Here is a 21,408-nt window from a genome sequence, read left to right as displayed (position 1 = left end):
GACAGCCGCGTCGTCGCCCCGCCCTCGCCGCCCCCACATCCCCAAGCGGCGGGGCGCATCCCTGGACCCAGCGCATCCTCCCCAGGACGGGACGCGCATGCGCTCCCGCGGGTCCGGCGGGCGGGGCGGGCGCCCTCTGCTGTCCGCCGGGGCGCCCGTTCGTACCCCAGGGCGGGCCCGGGAACTCTAATCCAGTCCTATGATTATTCAGCTCGGACTTGGGAAATTCCAAATGAAAGGGAGCCCACCATTCCCGTGCCTAGGTCGGAAAATACAGAGATTCCAAAAAGCAAAGTAGAAGGCCAATATACAAAACTCAGTCGGTTTCCTATATGTCAGCGCTGTGATCTGAATGTTTGTTCCCGCCAAATCCACATGTCCGAATCCTAACGCCCAACGAGAGGGGGTTAGAAGGCGGGGTCTTTGGGAGTGATTAGGTCGTGAGGGTGCAGTGCTCAAGAGTGGGATTGGTCCCCTTAGAAGAGAGGCCCAGCCCCTCCAGCCCGCCACCCCGCCACCGGGAAGAGGCCCCCCCCCCCCCCACCGCCCTGGTACTCTCGTCTCAGCTTCCAGCCTCCAGATCTGTGAGAAATAAATGTCTATGGTGTATAAGCCACCCAATCTGTGGTGCTGTGTTATAGCCGCCTGGATGGACCGAGAGCATCAGCCTGTATAGAACAAATTGGTATCTGAAATGAAAAAAGAATTTCACAATGGCACCACAAAAATTAAAGTCCTTAAGTGTGAGTCTAATAAAATATATACAAATATGCATTCAGAAAACACTGAAACACAGTTGAGAGAAATCAAACAAAATACAAAGAAATGCAGAGATGCTCCTTGTTCAGGAGCAGCACAGTCAGTATTGTTAAGATGACAACTCTTTCTAACTTGATCTGTAGATTCAATGGAATTCCAATCGAATTCCCATGAAATATATTGAGAAAGTGCCTCTAAACCTAGACGAGACGACATAAGACTGAAGAACAAGTGAAAGAACTCACACATCCAGACCCAAGACTTATCTTAAAGCTATAACACTGAAGAGAGTGTGATATGGGTGAAAGAATAAATAAATGGAACAGAACAGAGAGCACAAAAGTAGACCCATGTAAATGTAGTCAGTTGACTTGTCAAAGGGACAAAGGCAATTCAACAGAGAAAGGAAAGTCTGTTCCACAAATGGCAATGGAACAATTAGAAACCATATGGAAAAAAATGACCATAGAAACTAACTTTACAACTTGGACAAAAACTCAGCCAAAATATTGTATAGGCATAAGTTTTCAAATGCAAAAATGTAGAAATTATAGAAGAAAATCAACATGACCTTGGGTCTGGTGATGAGTTTTTAAATAAAACACCAAAAGCCAGTTCGTGAATGAAAAAAAATGCTGTTTACTTTATTAAAAATTTAAAGTGTCTACTCTGTGAAATATCCTGTTAAGAGAACAAAATACAAGCCACAGACTGGCAGAAAATATTTGGAAAACACATCTGAAAAAGGACTTCTATGCAAAATATAAAAAGAAACTCCAAAACTCAACAAGAAGACAAACAACCCAATTAAAAATGGGTAAAGATCTGAACAGACATCTCACCAAAGAAGACATATAGATGACAAATAAGCATGCAGAGTAATGCTCAACATCACTTGTCATGAGGGAAAAGCAAATTAAAACCACAATGAGATTACGCTGCACGTCTATTAAAATGGCTAAAATCTGAAGGAAAAAAATAGCAATAGCAACAGGAACTTTCGTTCATTGCTGGTGGAATGCATAATTCTAAAGGAAGACAGTTTGGCAGTTTTTTGCAAAGCTAAACAGGATCCCATCACATAAGCCAACAATCGCATTCCTAGGTATTTAGACAAGTGCTCTGAAAACGTATGTCCAAGTAGAATCCAGCATGCAGTTATGTGCAGAATCTCTCTTCATAATGGCCAAATATTTTAAACAATCAGGACATCCTTCAGTGGGTGAATGAATGACCAAGTGAGGTACATTCGTGCAATGGAATGCTGTTCAGCAACAGAGAGAAATGCCCCACCAAGCCGTGCAAAGACCCAGATGAATCTACATGCACCTAACTGAGGGAAAGAAGTCAATGTGAACAGACCGCACACCGAGCAGATCCCATTTATGACATTCTGGGGAGAAAAACTTACAGAGATGGTAAAAGAGCCATGATGGAGAGGGATTGGGGGACGAGGGTGATGGAAGGCGGTGCAAATGGGCCTGGTGGCAGTGGACTCCCTCTGGTTGCTGAGATCACGCTGGGTGTGTCTGACAAAGTCTGGGGTCCGGAGCCCCAGGGTGAACAAGAAGGCTATTTCTCACGCTAGGAGAAAAGGGCCGTCTTCCATCCCATGTGTAACTATTTCATGACCAGTTCTGAGGAAGGTTGCGTGTGTGTGTGGTAAAATATACATAACATAAAATTTAGCATTTTAACCATTTTTTACGTTACAGTTCAGTGTCATTAAATGCATTCACATCGTTGTGCGACTGTCACCACTATCGTTTTTCATTCCCCATCAGCAATGATGAGAATTCACATTTCTCCACATCCTTGCCACCACTAGTTTCCACTTTTTTTATTGAATCCATTCTAATGGGTGTTAAGTGATATCTCATCGTGGTTTTGATTTTTATTTCCCTAATGGCTAGTGATATTGAGTATCTTTTCATGTGTTTACTGCCATCGGATTTGGCAATGAGTTCTCAGGTATGACACCAAAAGCACAGGCAATAAAAGAAAAATCAGTGATTTGACTTCATCAAAATTTAAAACCTTCGTGCATCAAAGGACACTATCAGGAAGGTAAAAAGATAACATACAGAATGGGAGAAAATATTTGGAAATCATATATCTGATAAGGGTTTAGTGTCCAGAATATATAAAAAACTCTTACAACTCAACAACAGAAGAACAAACAATCCAGGTGAAAAATAGTCAAAGGACTTGAATAGGCTTTTTTCCAAAGAATATACAAAACTAGCACGTGAAAAGATGTTCAGCATCACCAGAACAGGTAAATCCACAGAGAGAGAAAGTAGATGCACGGTTGCCAGGGGTGGGAGGGAGGTTGGCAGGGGGAGTAAGTGCTTACTGGGCAGGGATTTCCTGGTGGATGAAAGCATTTTGGAACAAGATAGAGGTGATGGTTGCACAATACTATGCATGTAGTAAATGTCACTGCACACTTTAAAATGATTAATTTTATGTTATATGAATTTTTTATCTCATTGAAAAACAAAGAAAAAGAAACTATTCCGCGGCATCCCCTTGCTTAGACGTGTCCTCTTCCCTCACTGCTCCCTTGGCCTGGCCTTCAAGGCCCTCCCCAGTCCAGCGCTGCCTGGGGCCTGGCCAGCCTCATGTCAGACATTTGTGCTCCAGCCATGCTGTCCATGCAACTCCTCCAGCCACCAGCATTTCGTAATTCCAGTCCCGGGCCAGCTTCTTTCCAGCTGCTTACAGATGCCCGGCGATGAGCGCCTCCCTCCTCAGGGATCCAGATCTTTCAGACCTTGCTCCACTGTAAACCGGACCTCAGCACACGGCTTCCAAGGCGTGTCTCATCTCAACAGCGAAATTAGTGTTTTCTGAGCCCCTTGATGTGCAGGCACCTTGCCAGGTGAACTCACAGCCACTCCAGGAGGTGTCAGCGTGACTCACCGACACTCACACACCTCTGAGCCGCTTCACACTCAGAGTCAGGTCTCCTGGCGCCTCGCAGAGAAAGTGTGCGAACCCTGTGCCTGGCCGCACGGCAGAGGCGTCCCCACGGTAGGGTTACATGCAGGTGGCCCAGGTCCCACGTGAAGCTACACGAGCCACACAGATGCTGTTATAAATACACCAGCTGGGGCTGCCCGGGGCTTGGCTCCAGGAAGTGGATTCAAGCCAGTATTTTTATACTTGGTTAGAGCAGAGGATGCGTGCATCTGACTTCCATCCACTCCCCTCTCGCTCTCTGTATACTAAAGATACATTCTGGGTCCCGCCTACCCCTCTGACCAGAATCCGGCCCCGCTGAGGCTCCCCACAAACCCTCAGAGGCTCCACAGGCACACAGAAGGAGGGGTGCCTGTCTGAGCCAAGAGGGACCTTTGCCTTTGGGACCCTGGGGCAGCAAGTGCTTTTTTCTGCCCAGGCCACAGGGTACACTGGAGACCCACAGAGAGGTTAGCACCCAGAGAGAGATAGGCCCCCATTTTATCCGCCCCTCTGAACCTCAGCACCTCCAACCCCGGAACAGTCTCGTCCCAGCCCTCCCCAGGCAGAGGATGTCAGCACCAGCCCAGGTCCAGCAGCCGGGAGGAACAGGGTCTGCTGCCGGAGGCGCCCAGTCAGAGTGACGGGCGTGCACTGAGAGGGCCCCTGGCGCCCTGGGCAGAGTCAGGGACACTGTTATGGGCTGAACTGTGTTCCCCCAAAATTCATAAGTTCAAGTCCTAACCCTCAAGCACCTGTGAAAGCAACCTTATATGGAAATAGGGTCTTTGCAGGCCGTCAAGCCAAGATGAAGTCACTCGGGTCAGCCCCAATCCACTACAATTGTGTTGGGATAACAAGGGGGACTTTCGACAGAGACAACAGGGAAAACGCCCGGTGAAGACTGAAGCTGTGCTGTCCAGGCCTGGTGGAAGCCCTGAACCACGGCCCTGAGACCCAGACTTCAGTCTCTCAGCCTCCAGGTCTATGAGGGAATGTATCTGTGTGGTTCTAAGCCGCCCGGTTTGTGGGGCTTTGTCACAGCAGCCCTGGGAGACGGCACAGGCACCCCCCACACTGTCCTCACTGCCTGCAGACTGCAGGGCCGAGCAGAGGCAGGGCCCTTCACAGACCAGTGCTGGCGGTCACTTCTGGCCCTGACTGTCCAGGAGCTCTGGCCACAGCTCTCCGCCTCCTGGGGCCCATAGAGGAGAGGATAAGAGGGTCGGGGGCATGGCCTCCATAGAGTGGCCACTAGCCCTCCACCCTGCTATTCCTGGAGCCCAGAAAGCCCAGGAAGAGCAGACCAGCCCCCCACACCTCCTCTGGGCCCGTCTCCCCGCCACTGGCAGTTTGGAACAGCCTCCCGCTGCCCTGTGATCTCAGGAGCAGAAGAGCCTCAGGAAGGAGCAGAGAGGACAGTCGGCCTGTCACAGACTCTAACCCATGTCCACTAGGCCTGGGCTGGCCCTTTAAGGGGGTGAGGGCAGAACAGGCTGTGGGGTCAACACCCCTCTTCTCAGAGGGGCCTGGGGTCAAATCAGAAAGCAGGGTGGGAAGTCGGGCAGGGGCCTGGATGGCAGGACGCAGAAGGAAGAGGCCCCTCCCCCCAGTGCTGGATGGGGTGGGGCTGGCAGAGCCTCTGCCTTCATCTACACTGGACGTCTGACCACTGCACAGGTGGCCCTCTGCAGAAGGTCCAGTCCAGTAAAGGGTCATGTCCAGAGACTTTAGTCTGTTTTCCCCAAAATGGACATGACTCAGCTGGCCAAGTCAGGGCTCTAGAACCTCCCAAACTGAGCCTGCTGTCTGCCAGGGGTAGGAGGGAACAAATGCCCTGGAGATCCTCATGCAGCCTGTTCACCAGGGTCTTGCGTCTGACCGTGACCAGCTCCCACATGGGCACCTCCATGCTGGGCATCCAGGCTCTGCTGGTCACAGGAATGGCCACAGGCCAAGGCCAGGGTGGGCCCGGAGCTCTGCATGCTTCCTGGGAATGTCGAAGGGTGGCACCCCCCATAGCAGCCCAGGGCGCAGTAGTCGCTGCTGCTGCCCTCTGGCTGTGGGGGTGCTGGCCTGGCGGGGCCCACAGGGACCCAGTCCTCCTGCGGCAGGTAGGCAGGCAGCTGCCCTCTCCACTCCACAGGGAGGCCGGTGCCAATGCCCGCCTCCTCCAGGCCCACTGACTGCCAGGGATGTGCCGGGTCGTAGGTGAGCAATGCAATGTCCTCCTGAACGCCGGGCTCCAAGGCTCCCCACTGGGCACCGACGTAGTCCTGGCTGAGCTGCAGACCAGCCCTGTGGGCCCCTGTCCAGCTCTGGAATGGAGCATAGGGAGGAGGCAGGGCTCAGCAGCACGTTCAAGACTCACCCTGGGAGCAGCCTCCCCTCCTCCTCCAGGAAGCCCTCCTGACAACCACATCCAGAAGCCAAGCAGCGCCCGTGCCCAGAACACTCTGTCTTTCCTCCAAGTGCCAGTCAAGCCTCAATATGGGACTGAGTCCCTTCAGGCCCCTCACCACTCCCCCAGCACAGGGCCTAATGCTCAGAGCAGCCTGAACCAGAGCACAGATGGCAACAGGTGCCAAGGACAAAGAAAACCGCTGGAGCAGCTCCGGCCACTTTCAGTAGGCACGGAGATGGGGCAGCCAACCTCGACCCCCACTAACACACACACACACACACACATGACAGGAGACACCACTGAGACTGGGGCCTTGGGGCTGAGGCAGGCAGACCTGGACCCCTCCACAGGAGGCCCCACCTCCAACAGGGAAGTGGTCCCTTGAGTGGGACCTGGAGTCTACACAGAAGGCATCACACACACCACGTCCTCCATTACTGCCCTGCTCCCTGGAGAGCTGACCCCTGGCTCCAGACCACCACCCAGGGGCTCTAAGTAAGCCCTGCCAGGTGCCCAGGGTCTACAGAGAAGGGCTGGGTGCCTGAAACCCAGGTGACAGTCCAGGGGCCATCGAAATCTGTGCCCCACTCAGACTCCGTGCTCAGCTGCCTCGAGGATCTCGGCAGGTCCCATCCACTGCTTTGAGGAAAGAGGGGACTCCGCCAAGGACGAAAGGCTCAGTTCTAAGCTTCAGATTATATTTTTGCACAAGAATCTTGAAAACTAGGCTCCCTGTTGAGAGAGAAAAGGGCCAGGCGGACACTGTGCGACACGAGGAGGGGAGAACCTGGGAGAGCGGGTCAGCGGACCCAGGAAGTCATGCCCCGCCGTCCTTGGCCCAAGGGAGGGGCTGAGAGAGTGGAGACCAGAGACTGTCCACAAGAGCTTCTCCTCCCCCCACCCCAGCCTCCTGCCACGGGGGCATCAACCACCAGGCCAGCAGGCAAGGGAGGGGTCTGCACAGAGGGGCTGGTGCGACCCCCCAGGTTGTCCTCAGCTTGCCCGTAGCCTGTGGGAGCCCACCAGGGTACCACAAAGGGGGCAATGCAGAGTCTCCTCATCAGCCAGCGTGCTGCCAGGGGGACCAGGAGGCCAGACACTGCACGATGGCCACCAGAGCTGTAGCCCAGGGACCAGGGACAGCACAAGCACCAGAGACCATCCCCACAGCCAGCAGAAAGACACCTTGGGAGAGAAAGAAGGGACGAGATGGCGGCAGGAACAGGCAGCCCCATTGTTTGACCTTAAACTGACTATTTACCTCAAAGGCGCTGCCATGAACCAGAAAAGACAGAGATGATGTCAGAGAAAGTCGACATCAACAATGGAATTAGAAACACCAGAGCAAAAGAAGTCAGCCGTAGAGAAGAAAGATCTTTTTTTTTCCCCATTTGAGACACAGTGTGTAAATTTAAGCCCACTATGTGTACCAAAAATCTCGAAGCACTGACCAAGGCCCTCAGGCCCTCCCCCATCCCTTGCCTGAAGCCCACATCCTGAGCAGAGTCAGGCAGCCCCTTCAGGGTTGCGTCACAAACCTGGAAGTTCCCGTTGTGCACACTGTAGAGAGGCTGGAAGAACGTCACTGGAGAGGGCACGTTCTGATAGAAGGTTCTCTTCACCCTGAGGCCAGGAGAGGACAGTCAGGGGCCTGTGGAGACCTGGGTGGGGGCTCCTCCAGAGGGCGAGGTCACTGTGGAGAACTTAGCCCTCTTCCAGCCAGCAGGTGACCAGCCCCGCCTCGTCCATGCTGCTGCCACACACCCACCTCTCACCAGGTCCACACCTGCTGCCAGGGCAGGCCCTGACCCTCGGCACCCTGTGGCCTCCCTGGATAATGACCCCATAGAACTGATTTATACCAAGACATGTGTCCTTTACAAGGTGACCTGTGATGGAAGGGGCAGGGGCATGGGTGACCAGCGTGTCCGTGGCCTGCAGAGAAAGCCAGCACCTCCAGGGCGCCAACTGGTGCCACGAGCAGACAGATGGCAACTCCCGCCCCATGTGACTTCCCTCTGAGCACCAAATCTATCCGCTCAGGACCCACTGGTCCACCCCTAAGGATGCCACACAGGGCTCCAACCCAATAGGTCCAAGTCAACCTCCGCTGGGGCCTGGCCCCCCCAAGTTCCCCACCTCGGGGGTGACATCAGGGGCCACAGATCATCTCTCATCCTCCCACGCGTCCCCTGGGTTTCTCCCCCTAAGACCCTAGCAATTCCCTCCACTTCACTCCATCTCTGCTTCTGTCACCAGCTCAAGCCCAGCTGCCTCTCTCTGGACACCACCATGGGCCCCCCAGCTGGTCCTCCCATCCCCCTGTCCCCAAGAATCCATTCTCAAAATATACACCGGATCACATCACACACTCTTGAACAGGCTTCAAGCGCTTTCCTTTGCTCCAAGGACAAGCCGGGAGCCCTCCTCGGCCTTCTCCACCCTGACCCAGCACCCTCTTCCTCTCTCCCCACCCCCGTGTGCTCTTCGTTCCCTCTGCTCTCATCCTCTCTGCTACCTGTCTGCACCTGGCCAGTCTCATCTGGGATCCCCTCTTTGACGAGGCCCCTGTGCCCCGTCCTGTAACACGATGTGTGTGACAGCTTATGTCAGGAGGGCCCTTGTGTCTGTCTTGTTCTCCGTGGCATTCACCAGGGTGGAGAACAAGGGCCTGGGCACACCAGGCCCAGAACTGTATTTTCACAGAATGTGTTAACACATGAGCGAACCTCCGAGCACCTCCAGAGGCAGGAGACGGAGGACCTCAGGTGACTTAGTTTCGGTGACTTTGGATTCCCTCACGGCTCTTTGGGGCCACACTGCCTCCCCGTAAACCTGGCAACTTGGGAACTCCCCACTAGTCCAGAGCAGGGGCTTGAAAACCTCACTGCATCCAGGACCTGATGGCGGGGAGGGGAGGAAGAGGGGGAGGCTGGCTTGGCCCTCCATCTCCCCATCACACACCCACGGGTGCACACACACACTCACATGCACACACAATTCACACACACACACATACGATAGATAACACATTAACACATGTGCACACACTCCCCTCAGCACTGACCTGGGGGACAGCTTGAACAAGAGGTAGGTCAGGCTGGTCAGCAGGAGAAAGATGGACACAGCGACAAGGGTGCTGTCGGGCTGCCGCAAAGGTGGGATCAGGGGGCCTGTGAGCAGGGAGGGCCCCGAGCTGTGAGTAGTGTGAGGACCTGCATGTTCCTCCAGACACACACATGGCAAAGGCACCACCAGGAGTGCCCCACACCGAGGTGGACTGTTTGCGACTGGCCTCGGAGGTTCACGCTGTGCCTGCTGAGTACCGTGGGTGACCACGCACCCTGAGCCTTGCCTCCCAGCTGCATGGTTACCGGTACCCCTGTGCACAGGGTTAGCCAGCCCTCCCTAAGGAGATGGGCATGTCCAGGCACCAGAGCCAGAAGCGCCAGGCCCGGCGTGCAGCTCTGGGCACACTCGATGCAAACAGCCGGAGCACCAGGTCATGGGAAGCCCAGCGCTCGGCAGCGTCTGTTTCCTGCTTGCACACCCCAGACCTCCAAGGGAGGGTGGTCGGCTGGGGCATGACTGCCCCAGGGAGGGGCTTCCAGGAGGGGGAAAGGATGGGACGGTGGGACAAGCAGGGGAGGGGAGACCCAGCCCAGATGCCCAAAAGGCAGTGGCCATGCCTACCGCGTCTCTGAGGGGAGGGGAAGCGCACGGGCTGGCTCCATTCACTCCACTGGCCCTCATAGCGATCCTCCTCCGCCACATCGTCCTCTGCTGTGGCCATCTGAACACGAAGCCTGGCCTCACAGGTAGTGCCAGGGTCCAGCTCGACAGCTTCAAGGATGAGCCTGGTCACCCCGACAATGCGATCCTTGTGCCGTGCCCGCTATGGGGTCGAGGACAATCAGCAGGTGCCAAGGGTGAGACTGGGTCTATCAGCCCTCGAGAACATACACACACACACACTCACCATACACACACTTATATGTGTACGCATGCACATGTGCACAGGCACAGGCTTACACTCATCTACCTGCATGCACACTCACATGTGCACACACCACACTTGCACACTCATACACATAGACACAGCCTGCAAATAAATACATGTATTCATGCACACACAGGCACACTCACCATGCTTGCACGCACACACACACAGTCATGCACAGACACACTCACATCCAGACACACCTGCGTGCACACACATACACACATGTGCACAGCCACACTCACCACACTTGCACCCACACACTCTTGGCTCTGGTTACCTCCCCTCCTCATAATTCCAAGCCGACATCTCTGTATGTGGGGGAGGAAGGGCCCTGGGCTGCTGTCCCAGGAGAGAGAGGCCCCCAGGGTCACCACCTCGCAGCCCAAGCACTACCTCCCAGGCCTCCTCCTGCCTCTTGAAGGCCAGCTCATAGGTGAGGAGCGAGGTCAGCGGCTCCAAAGCGGGAGTGATGCTCCAGGTCAGGACGCAGGAGTCAGAGCTGACATTACTCTGCAAGTCAGACGGAGGATCCAGCTTCACTGGAACAGATGAGGCCACATGAGGGTGTGTCAGTCAACATGCCCAGGACTGGGGATATGAAAGATTCCTGGGGGCGTGGGGGACATGGTCAAGGGCCTCTCAGACCAGGGGCCTCACTGTGAGACTGGTCCAGAGAAGCCCCAGGTGGAACAGGATGGCACTGACTTCCTCCAGCCCCTGCAGCCAGACAAGGTGATTTTCAAATCTTGCCTTTCCTTTCCCTCATAAGCTGCTGCTGGAAGTTCTTCCCAGTGTCTTACTGCAGTCTTTCCTGCTACAACTTACGTGTATTTCAAGCAGCTCAAGCTGCAGCCGCTGCCTCAACTCGAAGCCCAGCATTTTCATCCTCCCCCAAAATCCTACCCCTGCAGTAACTAGTGGGACCTCCCCTCCCAGGGGCGCAGACTGCCCCTAGCCCTGGATCTCTCTTAGCAGGGACCCAGAGCACTCGCTGGGCCACGGGTGTCACAGGCTGCAGGGCCCTGTCCTCAACCCCCACGCAGCCAGGATGTTCCCAGCCCAGGCCTCACCATGTCTCCGGGGCAGGTACTGTGGGTCCACCAGGCTGACCTGCTCCTTCCCAGAGATGTCACGGTGGAAAGTGATGGTGAAGTTGTCGGAAGGCACGAGCACCTCCTCGGGCGGCAGCACCAGGGTGCACACACTGGCCCGGAAGACGCACTTGTGCACGCTGCCCGGCGCGTGGTTGCTGAAAAGGGCAAGTGTCGGCATCAGGGGCCACCACGCTAGCCCGGCCCCTGCTGCCATCAGGGGACCTGACTCTCACCCCTTCCCCCTGCCCCCTGCCCTCTGCCCAGGTGGGCCTAGCCCTCCTGCCTTACCTGGTGAAGAGGAGCCAGGGGCTGGCACCCTGGCCCAGCTCTGAGGCAGCCCAGTGGCAGTCAATCCTGAGGACGTTGTTGGTGAGGCAGGTGAAAGTTCCAGCCCCTAGCCCTGGGAACAGTGACCATTGGACCCCTGGGAACCCTCAGGGGCTGCTTCCGGGCAGGGCTGGGGGAGGGGAGGGTCTGGAGCTGACTCCCTGACAGGGCAGTCCCCAGAGAATGATCCCAGGAGAATTCACCAAGGGCAGGGCTGGGAGATGGGGGAGGCGATGGGCTCTGACCCATGGTGCATGGGAGGAAGTGAAGTCCAGGCTGATCCCTGGAGGATGGGCCCCAGCACATTTCAGGCCAAACCATTCCCCACAGAGTTTGACAGAAGACAGCCCTGGCCCCCAAGCTCTCTACCCACCCACCTCACACAGACACTAGTGCCCAGCCTCACCTCCTCCTTCCCCTGGGACAGAGACTCCCAAGCCGACCCAGGTACTGATGCAGGTGCAGATCAGGAGCCAGGTGCCCGTCTCTCGTGTCAGGGCCTCGCTCTCCCAAGTCCAACCTGCAAGGGACTGGCCTGAGGGGCTCCGTGTGAGGAGCACCCACAATGGGAGGCTCCTCATGAGATCCTCCCTGTGAAAGATGCTCCCCATTGGATGCTCCTTATGAGGCATTTCCTGTGAGGAGTACTCCCTTGATGGGTACTCCTCTTTGGGTTCTCCCTGTGAGGCATTCTCTAGTCTACTCCCTGTGATAGATGCTCCCCATTGGGTGCTCCCTGTGAGGGATTTCCTGTGAGTATTCCCCTGATGGGGGCTCCTCATTGGGTGCTCCCATGAGGCATGTCCTGTGAGGTCGACTCCCTGTGAGAGGTGCTTCTCATTGGGTGAGGCATTTCCTGTTATGTCAACTCCCTGTGAGGGGTGCTCCTCATTGGGTGCTCCACGTGAGGCATGTTCTGTGAGACTGACTCTCTGTGAGGGGTGCTCCCCAGCAGAGTACACCGAGTGGGTCCCCACCCACACCCTCATTGTGTCCCATGAAAGCGGCTGGGCAGCACCGTCCGAGCTCCTTTCTGGGACCAGCGTCCTCTGCCAGCCCAGCCCCCATCTCTGGGCCCAGGTCCCCACCTGCAGGGGACGCAGGGTGAAGGGAATCAGTCACCATTGGCAACAGCCACAGATAAGATTTACCGAACCCTCTGGTGTCACACAGTGCCAACTGCGTGACATGCATGATCCACGTGAATTCCCACAACAGCCATGTGCGTGGAAAGCCTGTCCCAGCCCACAAGGGAGCTGAGTCTCAAGGAGGGGAAGCACCTTGCCCAGGGTCACACAGCTAACTTCGGCACATCCTCTCTCACCTTGGTTTCCTTAAATAAAGACCTGTCCCAGTGTTCTGCCCTAGGAAAGGGCAGGAGGATGGCAGTGGGGTGTCCATGCAACAGACGGCACTTCCTAAACTGTCACACCCCTGTTCCAAGGTGCCCTGTGGAGGAGAGCATCCCAGGAGAGCCAGGCTCAGTGCTAGAGTGCCTGCCAGGCCCCAGGATCCCAGGGAGAGCCAGAGGTTAGCTGGAGACAGGGGCTGGGTGCTAGGAAGTGCCTGGTGCCGGCAGGCTGCTGATGCCCCATCACCCTATTTGCAGCTCCAGATGGTGTACTGATAGCTCCTGAGCAGGAAGCAGGGCCAGCCTGGTCGTGCAAACCTGATGGGTGATAAGGAAGCAAAAAGAAGCAGACATGCACACAGACCACAGCATGTAGGCCCTCAGGGAGCCCACACACCCTCTCAGGCAACAGACACCACGCTAGCCCCGCCCCGCACCGCCAGCAGCCTATGCATGCACCCAGAGGACGGAGCCCTGTTAAGATCAGCAATCAGGAAGACCCCACCCTTCCCTAGGATGGAGCATCACCTGGCACCACCAGCCGCAGCATGGGAGGCCCAGGCAAGTTTACCCAGCAGTAGCAGTTACTGGATGGAGCAGGGGAGCAGCGGGACAACAGCTCACTCCCAGGGTGTGTGAGGACAGATCAGAGTGAGCACCAGGATCCAGTGGGAGCTCGGGCATAACAGCCACTTCCCAGCTAAGAGCTGACCCGGGCTCCAGGGTGGACAGCCACTGCCCCAGCAGAGGAGGGACACCTGCATCTGTGCAGAATCCGGCCAGCCCAACCCTAACCCAGGCTAACCCAGGAGCAGATGGCTTGAGAGTGCAGAGTGGCGTGGCTGCAAGCTCAGCAGGCTCGGGAGGCAGGCGTGGGGTGGACAGGACCCACAGGGACACCTGAGAGCTAGAAGGGGCGGAGGAGCCCGGCCTTCTCTCACACTGGACCCTCTTGCCTGGCCTCCTTCCCCATCACGTGCCTCTTCCTTGTGAAGCCCTCTCTGAGCCCCGGGGTCTGTCCCCCTAGCCAGACCAGACACCCCGAGCCAGGCCCAGTCGGCTCACAACAGGAACAGGGAGCCGGTAGAGGCTGTGGGCAGGGCTACAATAAGGATGTCAACAGAGCTCTCTTTGGGGGACCCTGGAGGTCAAATGGGGGCAAACAACACCCCTACTCTTCCCGCACCTGCCAAGTGGCCTCCTCTGCCCAGCGCCCCTTGGGTATCCCTCACTGCCTCTGTGCCACTGTGTCAGCAAAGCTCATTGCTGTGCCGCCTCCCACACCAGGCCCCTCCCGCGGGAGAAGTGCTGGACTTACACTGCTGCCCCTGCACCCAGCTGTCCCCGCAGACACTGCCCTTGCCTCCAGACGCTGTAAAGCCTGGGGCACCTGGGAGGAGGTCTGGGGGGCGTTACTTGAGCATAAACCCTCTCCCCGCTTTCTCTGCCCTCGCTGAGCTGACCCTCCTTCTGGAATCCCACCCTCACTGGCTGCCCCACCCACAGCTCCAAGGGAGATCCCCAGACTCCCGGCTGCTCTTCTGCCCTAAAGAACCCCAAAGGCAAAGGGTTTGAAGGGGCTTTACCAGTCCCATGGCCTGGACCCCATCTCCACTCGTGGCCGTCACAGCTGAGCCCATGCGGCCCCAGAACACCCCCTCGCACTCATGCCCACCCAGGCGAGCTCAGTCATCGAGGAAGCAAACTCTCTTCCCTAATTAGAAACCTGCCAGCAGCTCAGTGGCCTCCTCTGCCCAGAGGCACTCACGACCCCTGCAGGCCTGGAAGGAGTCTGACATTCTCATCCCTGGAGATGCCCAAGGTAAAACAAGGCAATGCTCCCAAACACTGCACTTGCGAGGCTCCTCCATGGGCCCTTCCCCGGCCAGGGCCAGCCGGCTGCCCACCCCTTTGCCCCCTGTGCTTCACACCAACTCGAGCTGTTGGGAAGTCCCAGCTACTGACTCACCTTCCCAAATGCATCTGGCAGGTCCCATGGCAAGTCTGAGGGGCCCCGGCCCTCCAGACCTGGAGGCGACTTGTGACCCGACTGTCCCTGTGTTCACAGCAGAGCCCCTCAGCCTGATTCGGGAGATAACTGCAGCAACGGGTGACGTGAGCCTCACACGGCAGGCTGACACGGCCGCCCACAGCTGAAACCACGGAGAGCAGCGGAGCAGCGGTCCTGAGCAGGGCTGGCAGGCAACTGTCACCACGAATCAGAACCCAGGGATTAAGAGGTGGGGCCGCCTCTCCTTGCCCATGACACGGAAGGGTGCCACACGGGGGCTGTGGTGATTCATCCATTGATCGGCGGATGAGTGTCCACCGTATTCCTCCCAAGGGACACCACTGAAATGCATTAAATGAGCCCAGGAGGCAAGAACCCTGACCAGGCACAGAGCAGCAGGCCCCGTCCCTTTCTAGGCTTTTCTTAGGACAGAGGCGCGGGGGCTCCTTCCACCAGCCAAGGCCACCTCTGAGCACTGGGCGGGGGGGGCACAGAACATCCGAGTGACGTGGTCTGTTACAGAAAGACAAACAACACAGAATATACAACGGTGGTCCCCTTATCGGACCCAGAGGTACCCCATGAGAATTTGGACACCAGCCCCTCCAGACAATTTCTAAGCTCAAATGCACGTTTCTAATGGACTCACACTGTGCTGTGAGCTCTGCAGCCTCCTGTTCCTCTGGCTATTTTCAACATCCTTCTAGCTCAGCACATAGAAACCTGCCTCCTGCCTCTAAAGGAGGTACCAGCAGGGTTTAATAATCTCGCTGATGGAAATTTGGATTGTTGCCTATACATATGCTATTTTAACTTTTTCTATTGAGATATAGGTGACATATAACATTTTATTGGTTTCACATGTATATATGCTATTTTAAATGAAGGTAGCGAACAATTCTGGGCATGGATCTTTAATCATCAGAATGAGTACTTCTGTACAAAAAACTGCTATGGGTGGAATTGTGGGGTCTAAAGCTCAGCATTTTAAAATATTGATGGGTCCTGCCAAGTGGCCCTCCAAAAACATACCAACTTCCACTCCCACCAGAAGTACGAGAATGTCTGTGACACTCACCAACAGTACAGATTATCAGTCTTTTTAATCTTTGCTAATCTGATAGGCAAAGATATTTCAACGTTGCTTTAATTTCACTTCCTTGGTTATTAGTGGTGATAGGCATCTATTCATATACTTATTGGCTTATGTTCTTTAGGGTACCAAATAAGGTCACATTTCGGCATGCATGTTTATGTCAGTGTGCATATGTGCTCTGTGCATCAAAACATCTGGGCCAAGGTTTGGGTACCCTGAGCTGCAGCTCTCAGGACCCGTGGGGGATGGATCAAAGGCTTGAGCCAGAGAGCACCATGGGAATGACCAGGGACAGAATGACATTTCTTTCCAATATTTAAATTTTAATCAGCATGGCTCCCAGTCACCTATTACAAACACACACTTCTATACTCACTGGAACTCTCCCTTCTTAGTATCCTTATCGGGAGAGCTCCCTTCTGTCTGTCAGGGCCCCGCCACCTTGCTGAAGCTAGGATTTACTAACCTAAGAACAGCAGGCCATACCACCCACACCGTAACCCTGAAAGTGGAGACCACAAAGGCTGGAAAGGGAGGAAAGAAAAAAGCCAGAGAGCCCCAAATGCCACATCTAAACTCTACAAAAACCTCTGGACGAGCCCTGAACACATGTGCAGCCCACCTCCAAGCAGCCCACCCAAACAACATGAACAGAGCTGTCAGTGGCTGCCCATGCCAGAGACACAGTTTACAACCTGCTTAACAACCAACAGTCCCCAGAGAATCATAACAGAATCCACAGCCTCTACAATCTGTATCAGTCACAATTTCCAGGAAACCCAAAATTACTAGACATGTGAAGAAACAGAACTATGTGACCCATACTTAAGAAGAAAGACAACTGACAGAGACTGACTCCCAAGACTAAATTGTGGGTAACAGCACAGGTTTTAAAGCAGCTACTCTAACTATGCTCAAAGATATAAAGGAAAACATGTTCACAATGAACAAATAGGAAATCTGAGAGGAGAAATAGAAACTATAAAAAAAAAGAAAAAGAAAGCATGTAAGTGAAAAACACAGTATCTTAAATATAAGGAAACTGTCACAACCACACAAAAAACAGATGGAGTGTTAACCATAAGGAATCCCTGAAAGAAGGGAGGGAAGTGAGATTTGACTCATTGACAAAGGAATCACATCCTAAGAGCACAGAGGAGACGACATCTGTGAAAGCTGGCAACTCGCTCTTCCAGGGAGATGGGAGGGGCCAAGGAGAGCCCGGGACCATCACCAGGATTAGTCAGAGGCCTAAACGTGAAGCCGCCGAGCAGGTCAGCTTCATCCCCCACCTGCACTATGCCGGGCAGCACCGATTCCTCTACTGGACTGTTAGACTCGGGAAGCCCAGTGCCTCTGCCCAGAAAAATGCTGACGGCTCTCCGTCACCCCACTCCTCCCCCGTAAGAAATGGAGTATGCAAAGAGCAACACCCGTAAACAAAGGGAAAACCTGGCATGAAGAACACAACCAGGAGCCACCAAACACCCGTGGAAAACCAGGACAAACAAGAAAGAAAGGCACCAGTGACAAGCACCATCAGGCAGACAGGCGGTGAGGACCTCATGCATGCCAAGCTGCATCAACCTCACAACCCAAGGTGGACCACGGTTAGCAAGCTACAGCCCAAGGGCCAAATCCAGCCCACTCCTTAATTAAAAAACTTGTGAGCTAAAAATACTTTGCACGTTTTTAAATGGTTGGGACAAAGCTTAAAGAACTACATGAGGGGCCGGCTGGGTGGTGCAGTGGTTAAGTCCCCACATTCTGCTTTGGTGGCCCAGGGTTTGCCAGTTTGGATCCCGGGTGCAGACCTACACACCGCTTGGCAAGGCATGCTGGGGCAGGCGTCCCACATATAAAGTAGAGGAAGATGGGCACGGATGCTAGCTCAGGGCCAATCTTCCTCAGCAAAAAGAGGAGGATTGGTGGCAGATGTTAGCTGAGGGCTAATCTTCCTCAAAAAAAAAATAAACTACATGACAGGTGAAAATATTATGCAATTCACATTTCAGCAACCACAGCTTCATCGGAACACAGCCACACACGTGTGTGCTGTCTACGGCTGCTCACACCCTCTAACAGCGGTGCTGAGTGGTGGGGACAGGGCTTTGCGCTCCTGTTCAACGCGCTGCAGCTCAGCAGGCTGGTCACGAGCCAGCGTTTCAAAAGCCACCATGTGGCTGTGTTGCAACGGTTTTTTTGCTTATTAGCAGTGCATAGCCATCACGCCCAAACAGAGTAGAATCTGAAAGTCACATTTCTAACGCACAGTGGGGCGTGGATTGTCATCAAATTGGATGGCAAAGGATTGTGTTTACTATGCAACGACACTACAGCTGGTTGACACGACCAGACCAAGCACTTCCACTGGCACTCTTCTCAGTGCACAACAGTTTCCTTACAAAAATTCAAAGTGAAAATAAGGCAACCAAATTAAATTTCCAAGGGGTTCATCTGTTGCCCAAGCAAAGAAAGCCACTTAGTGACGGCGAGTCCACCGTCTGATTGCAGCAGCTGAAGAAGGATGTCCACAGAAAACAAGACTACCAGTCTTTCAGCCAGAACAGCTGTTCTAAAAGTTAAGAGACTGGGAGCAACAGCAACAGGCAATTAAAAATGAGGCAAATGAGTCGAGGCTGGCCCCGGGGCCGAGTGGTTAAATTCGCATGCTCTGCTGCAGGCGGCCCAGTGTTTCATTGGTTCGAATCCTGGGCGCGGACATGGCACTGCTCATCAAACCACACTGAGGCAGCACTCCACATGCCACAACTAGAAGGACCCACAACGAAGAATACACAACTATGTACCAGGGGGCTTTGGGGAGAAAAAGGAAAAAAATAAAATCTTTAAAAAAAAAAAATGAGGCAAATGAGGGGATCTCGTCACGATGGCAGCAAAGGCAGACTCTGAACTCACCTCCTCCCACAGACACAACCAGGTTACAACTATTCTTGGAAAAATTGCCCTGGAGAGAAAACTGAAACCTGGATAAAAAGAACCCCCACAGCAAGGGACTGTCCTGACTGAGGTGGAAGAGGCAGAAATCCCTTGTGGAGAGAAAAAAGCCACCTTCACGAGCAGCAGAGCCTCACAGCCAGCTGAGCAGGAGCCACCCGAAGCTTTCCTACTGGGACTTCAACATGTGACATCTAGAAGTGCAGGAATCATCTCGCAATTATGAGGACAAAAGCCTCCAAGGATGGCAGAGCAGCAATGGGAAAAGAATTTCTGCTTTTGAGGAATTCACTGAGCAGCTTGCACGCCTGTTTCTAGAATCCCTCTGGTTCAGTTTCAGTTGCAGGCAGCAGAATAAAACAAAAAGGGTGTTAGCGTGAAAGAAAAAGAGGACAATGACTTAAAGCGATTTTCCGAGGCTCCTGATGGATCCACAGGTGTCACTGGAACTGCTCAATGGCTGCTTCTCCGAGTAGTCAACGCCTCAACACTGCGTGGGGAAGCAACTAAGAATTAGCTTCCATGTGCAGTCTGCAAGGAACAAGCGACTGCGGGCAAGAACATCCTCAGAGCTGAGAAAACACTAACTCGCTAGAACCTGAAGTGGAATTTGCTCACGTGTCTCACAAGTGATGGTGGTGAAACAGCAGAGCATGAAAACCTTAGGTGGACAAATCTACAAAGCTCATAAACACATCAAGTGTTTAAAGCCCACGGTTTTTCACTGTATTATACAAAGCAAATGAATAACTTGCAGAAAGTATGTGCCTCTCTCATCAGTACTGAATCTACCAAATCGCAGAAATGTCAACAGGGAACTTCATTCGCGCTCAGGCACTGAACCAGCTTTAAGAGACAGGCATTTGCCACCGATTTTGATGCTAAGGAACACTAACTCTGAACCCTAGGTCAAGCAAAATGATACCCATTCTTCTATCAAGAGACCTGCATAACAAAATATGGTAGTCAATTACTCTGATATTTTTAATTTTGTCTATAAAAAAAACTGTAGAAGTTTGTCTTCTTGTGTTTTCCTAGATTTTCACTCTTGATCCACAAGTCTAAAATATTTACTATCCAGCCCTTTACACAAAGTCTGTAAACCCCTGAAATAGACCACAGTCACGTGTTGCTTAATGACATGCATACGTTCTGAGAAATGTGCCGTTGGGCGATTTCATCATCGCATGAACATCATAGAGTGCACTTACACAAACCTAGATGGTACAGCCTGCTGCACACCTAGGCTGTGTGATATTAATCTTATGGGATATGCAGCCCATCGTTGACCGAAATGTCATTATGCAGCGCATGACTGTATTGTCTCCATTTCACACGTGAGGAAATGAAGGCAGAGGTTCAGCAACTTGAGCAGTCTCACAGCTAAGGCAGAGACAGCAGGCTAACTTCAGAGCACATGATCTCCACCACCGAGCCAAGCTGCCTCCAACAACAAATGCAAACGGAAGAACTGGCACCCGAGGAAATAAAACTAATGGCGGGCACAGAAGATACTAAAGACAACACCCACACGATAAAAATCCCATTTGTAAAACCACAATAAGCTGTTTTGAAATAGAACCAATTAGAGATAATGGGCTCAGAACCTGGTCAACAAATTACAGCAATCAGAAAACAGTCACGTGAAACATAAGAGATTAATCATTTCTGGAAAAGATACCAAGTCTCAAAAAGTAGAAATCTCTATCTAAAGCACAAATTTAAGTCCCATGATTTCACAAGTGAGACCTCATTATCAAGAGATGTGGAAAAATAATTAAGTCTGACACTCACCTAGATCCTGTCCCCAGCTAGTCTAAAGTGTCCTCTTTCTTTTGAGAGTGGAAAGATGAACACAAAGCATAAAGTTTAAAAACACAGTATCTATGGGAGGCTGGCCCCGTGGCTGAGTGGTTAAGTTCATGCGCACTGCTTCGGCGGCCCAGGGTTTAGGATCCTGGGCACGGACATGGAACTACTCATCAGGCCACACTGAGGCAGCATCCCACATGCCACAATTAGAAGGACCCACAACTAAAATATACAACTATACGGGGCCGGCCAGTGGTGCAGCGGTTAAGTGTGCACGTTCCGATTTGGCAGCCCAGGGTTCACCAGTTTGGATCCCAGGTGCGGACATGGCACCGCTTGGCAAGCCATGCTGTGATAGGCGTCCCACATATAAAGTAGAGGAAGATGGGCACAGATGTTAGCTCAGGGCTAATCTTCCTCAAAAAAAAAAAATAATAAAATAAAAATAAATAAAATATACAACTATGTACCAGGGGGATTTGGGGAAATAAAAGCAGAAAAAAAAAAACCCATAGTATCTAATAAACTTATTGCAATCCTAGGAAACAAGAACAAAAATAATACAGTAACTGAAATTCACATTCTTAGCAATCTTGTAACCAGTTCACCCAGAGTAGTCCATTTTGGAA

The 21,408-nt window shown here is 53.3% G+C and overlaps 1 protein-coding gene across 1 annotated transcript; it reads right to left on the bottom strand.

Moving 5' to 3' along the window:
• Window positions 1-735: 735 nt before the first annotated feature.
• Window positions 736-21,300, bottom strand: IL9R (interleukin 9 receptor). The gene is made up of 9 exons (XM_070485365.1): window positions 14,872-21,300; window positions 11,958-12,071; window positions 11,513-11,624; window positions 11,201-11,379; window positions 10,524-10,669; window positions 9,821-10,022; window positions 9,195-9,300; window positions 7,666-7,750; window positions 736-6,041 (listed from the first exon to the last, which is right to left on the bottom strand). Exons 1-9 carry the CDS (start codon window positions 14,897-14,899, stop codon window positions 5,571-5,573), a joined length of 1,443 nt encoding a protein of 480 aa, XP_070341466.1. The 5' UTR covers window positions 14,900-21,300; the 3' UTR covers window positions 736-5,570.
• Between the last annotated feature and the right edge of the window lie 108 nt (window positions 21,301-21,408).

This window comes from Equus asinus, chromosome 14 (genome assembly GCF_041296235.1).
Source record: "Equus asinus isolate D_3611 breed Donkey chromosome 14, EquAss-T2T_v2, whole genome shotgun sequence".
Taxonomy (NCBI): Eukaryota; Metazoa; Chordata; class Mammalia; order Perissodactyla; family Equidae; genus Equus; species Equus asinus.
The sequence above is the reverse complement of the archived record's forward strand: the minus strand, read 5'-3'. Positions and strand labels throughout refer to the sequence as shown.

Coding starts and splice junctions, on each gene's coding strand:
- IL9R (XM_070485365.1), bottom strand. CDS start 14,899: ATGGGACCTGCCAGATGCATTTGGGAAG. Junction 11,625..11,957: donor TGTCCCAGGGGAAGGAGGAG/GTGAGGCTGGGC, acceptor CACTGTTCCCAG/GGCTAGGGGCTGGAACTTTC. Junction 10,670..11,200: donor GTACCTGCCCCGGAGACATG/GTGAGGCCTGGG, acceptor CATCTGTTCCAG/TGAAGCTGGATCCTCCGTCT.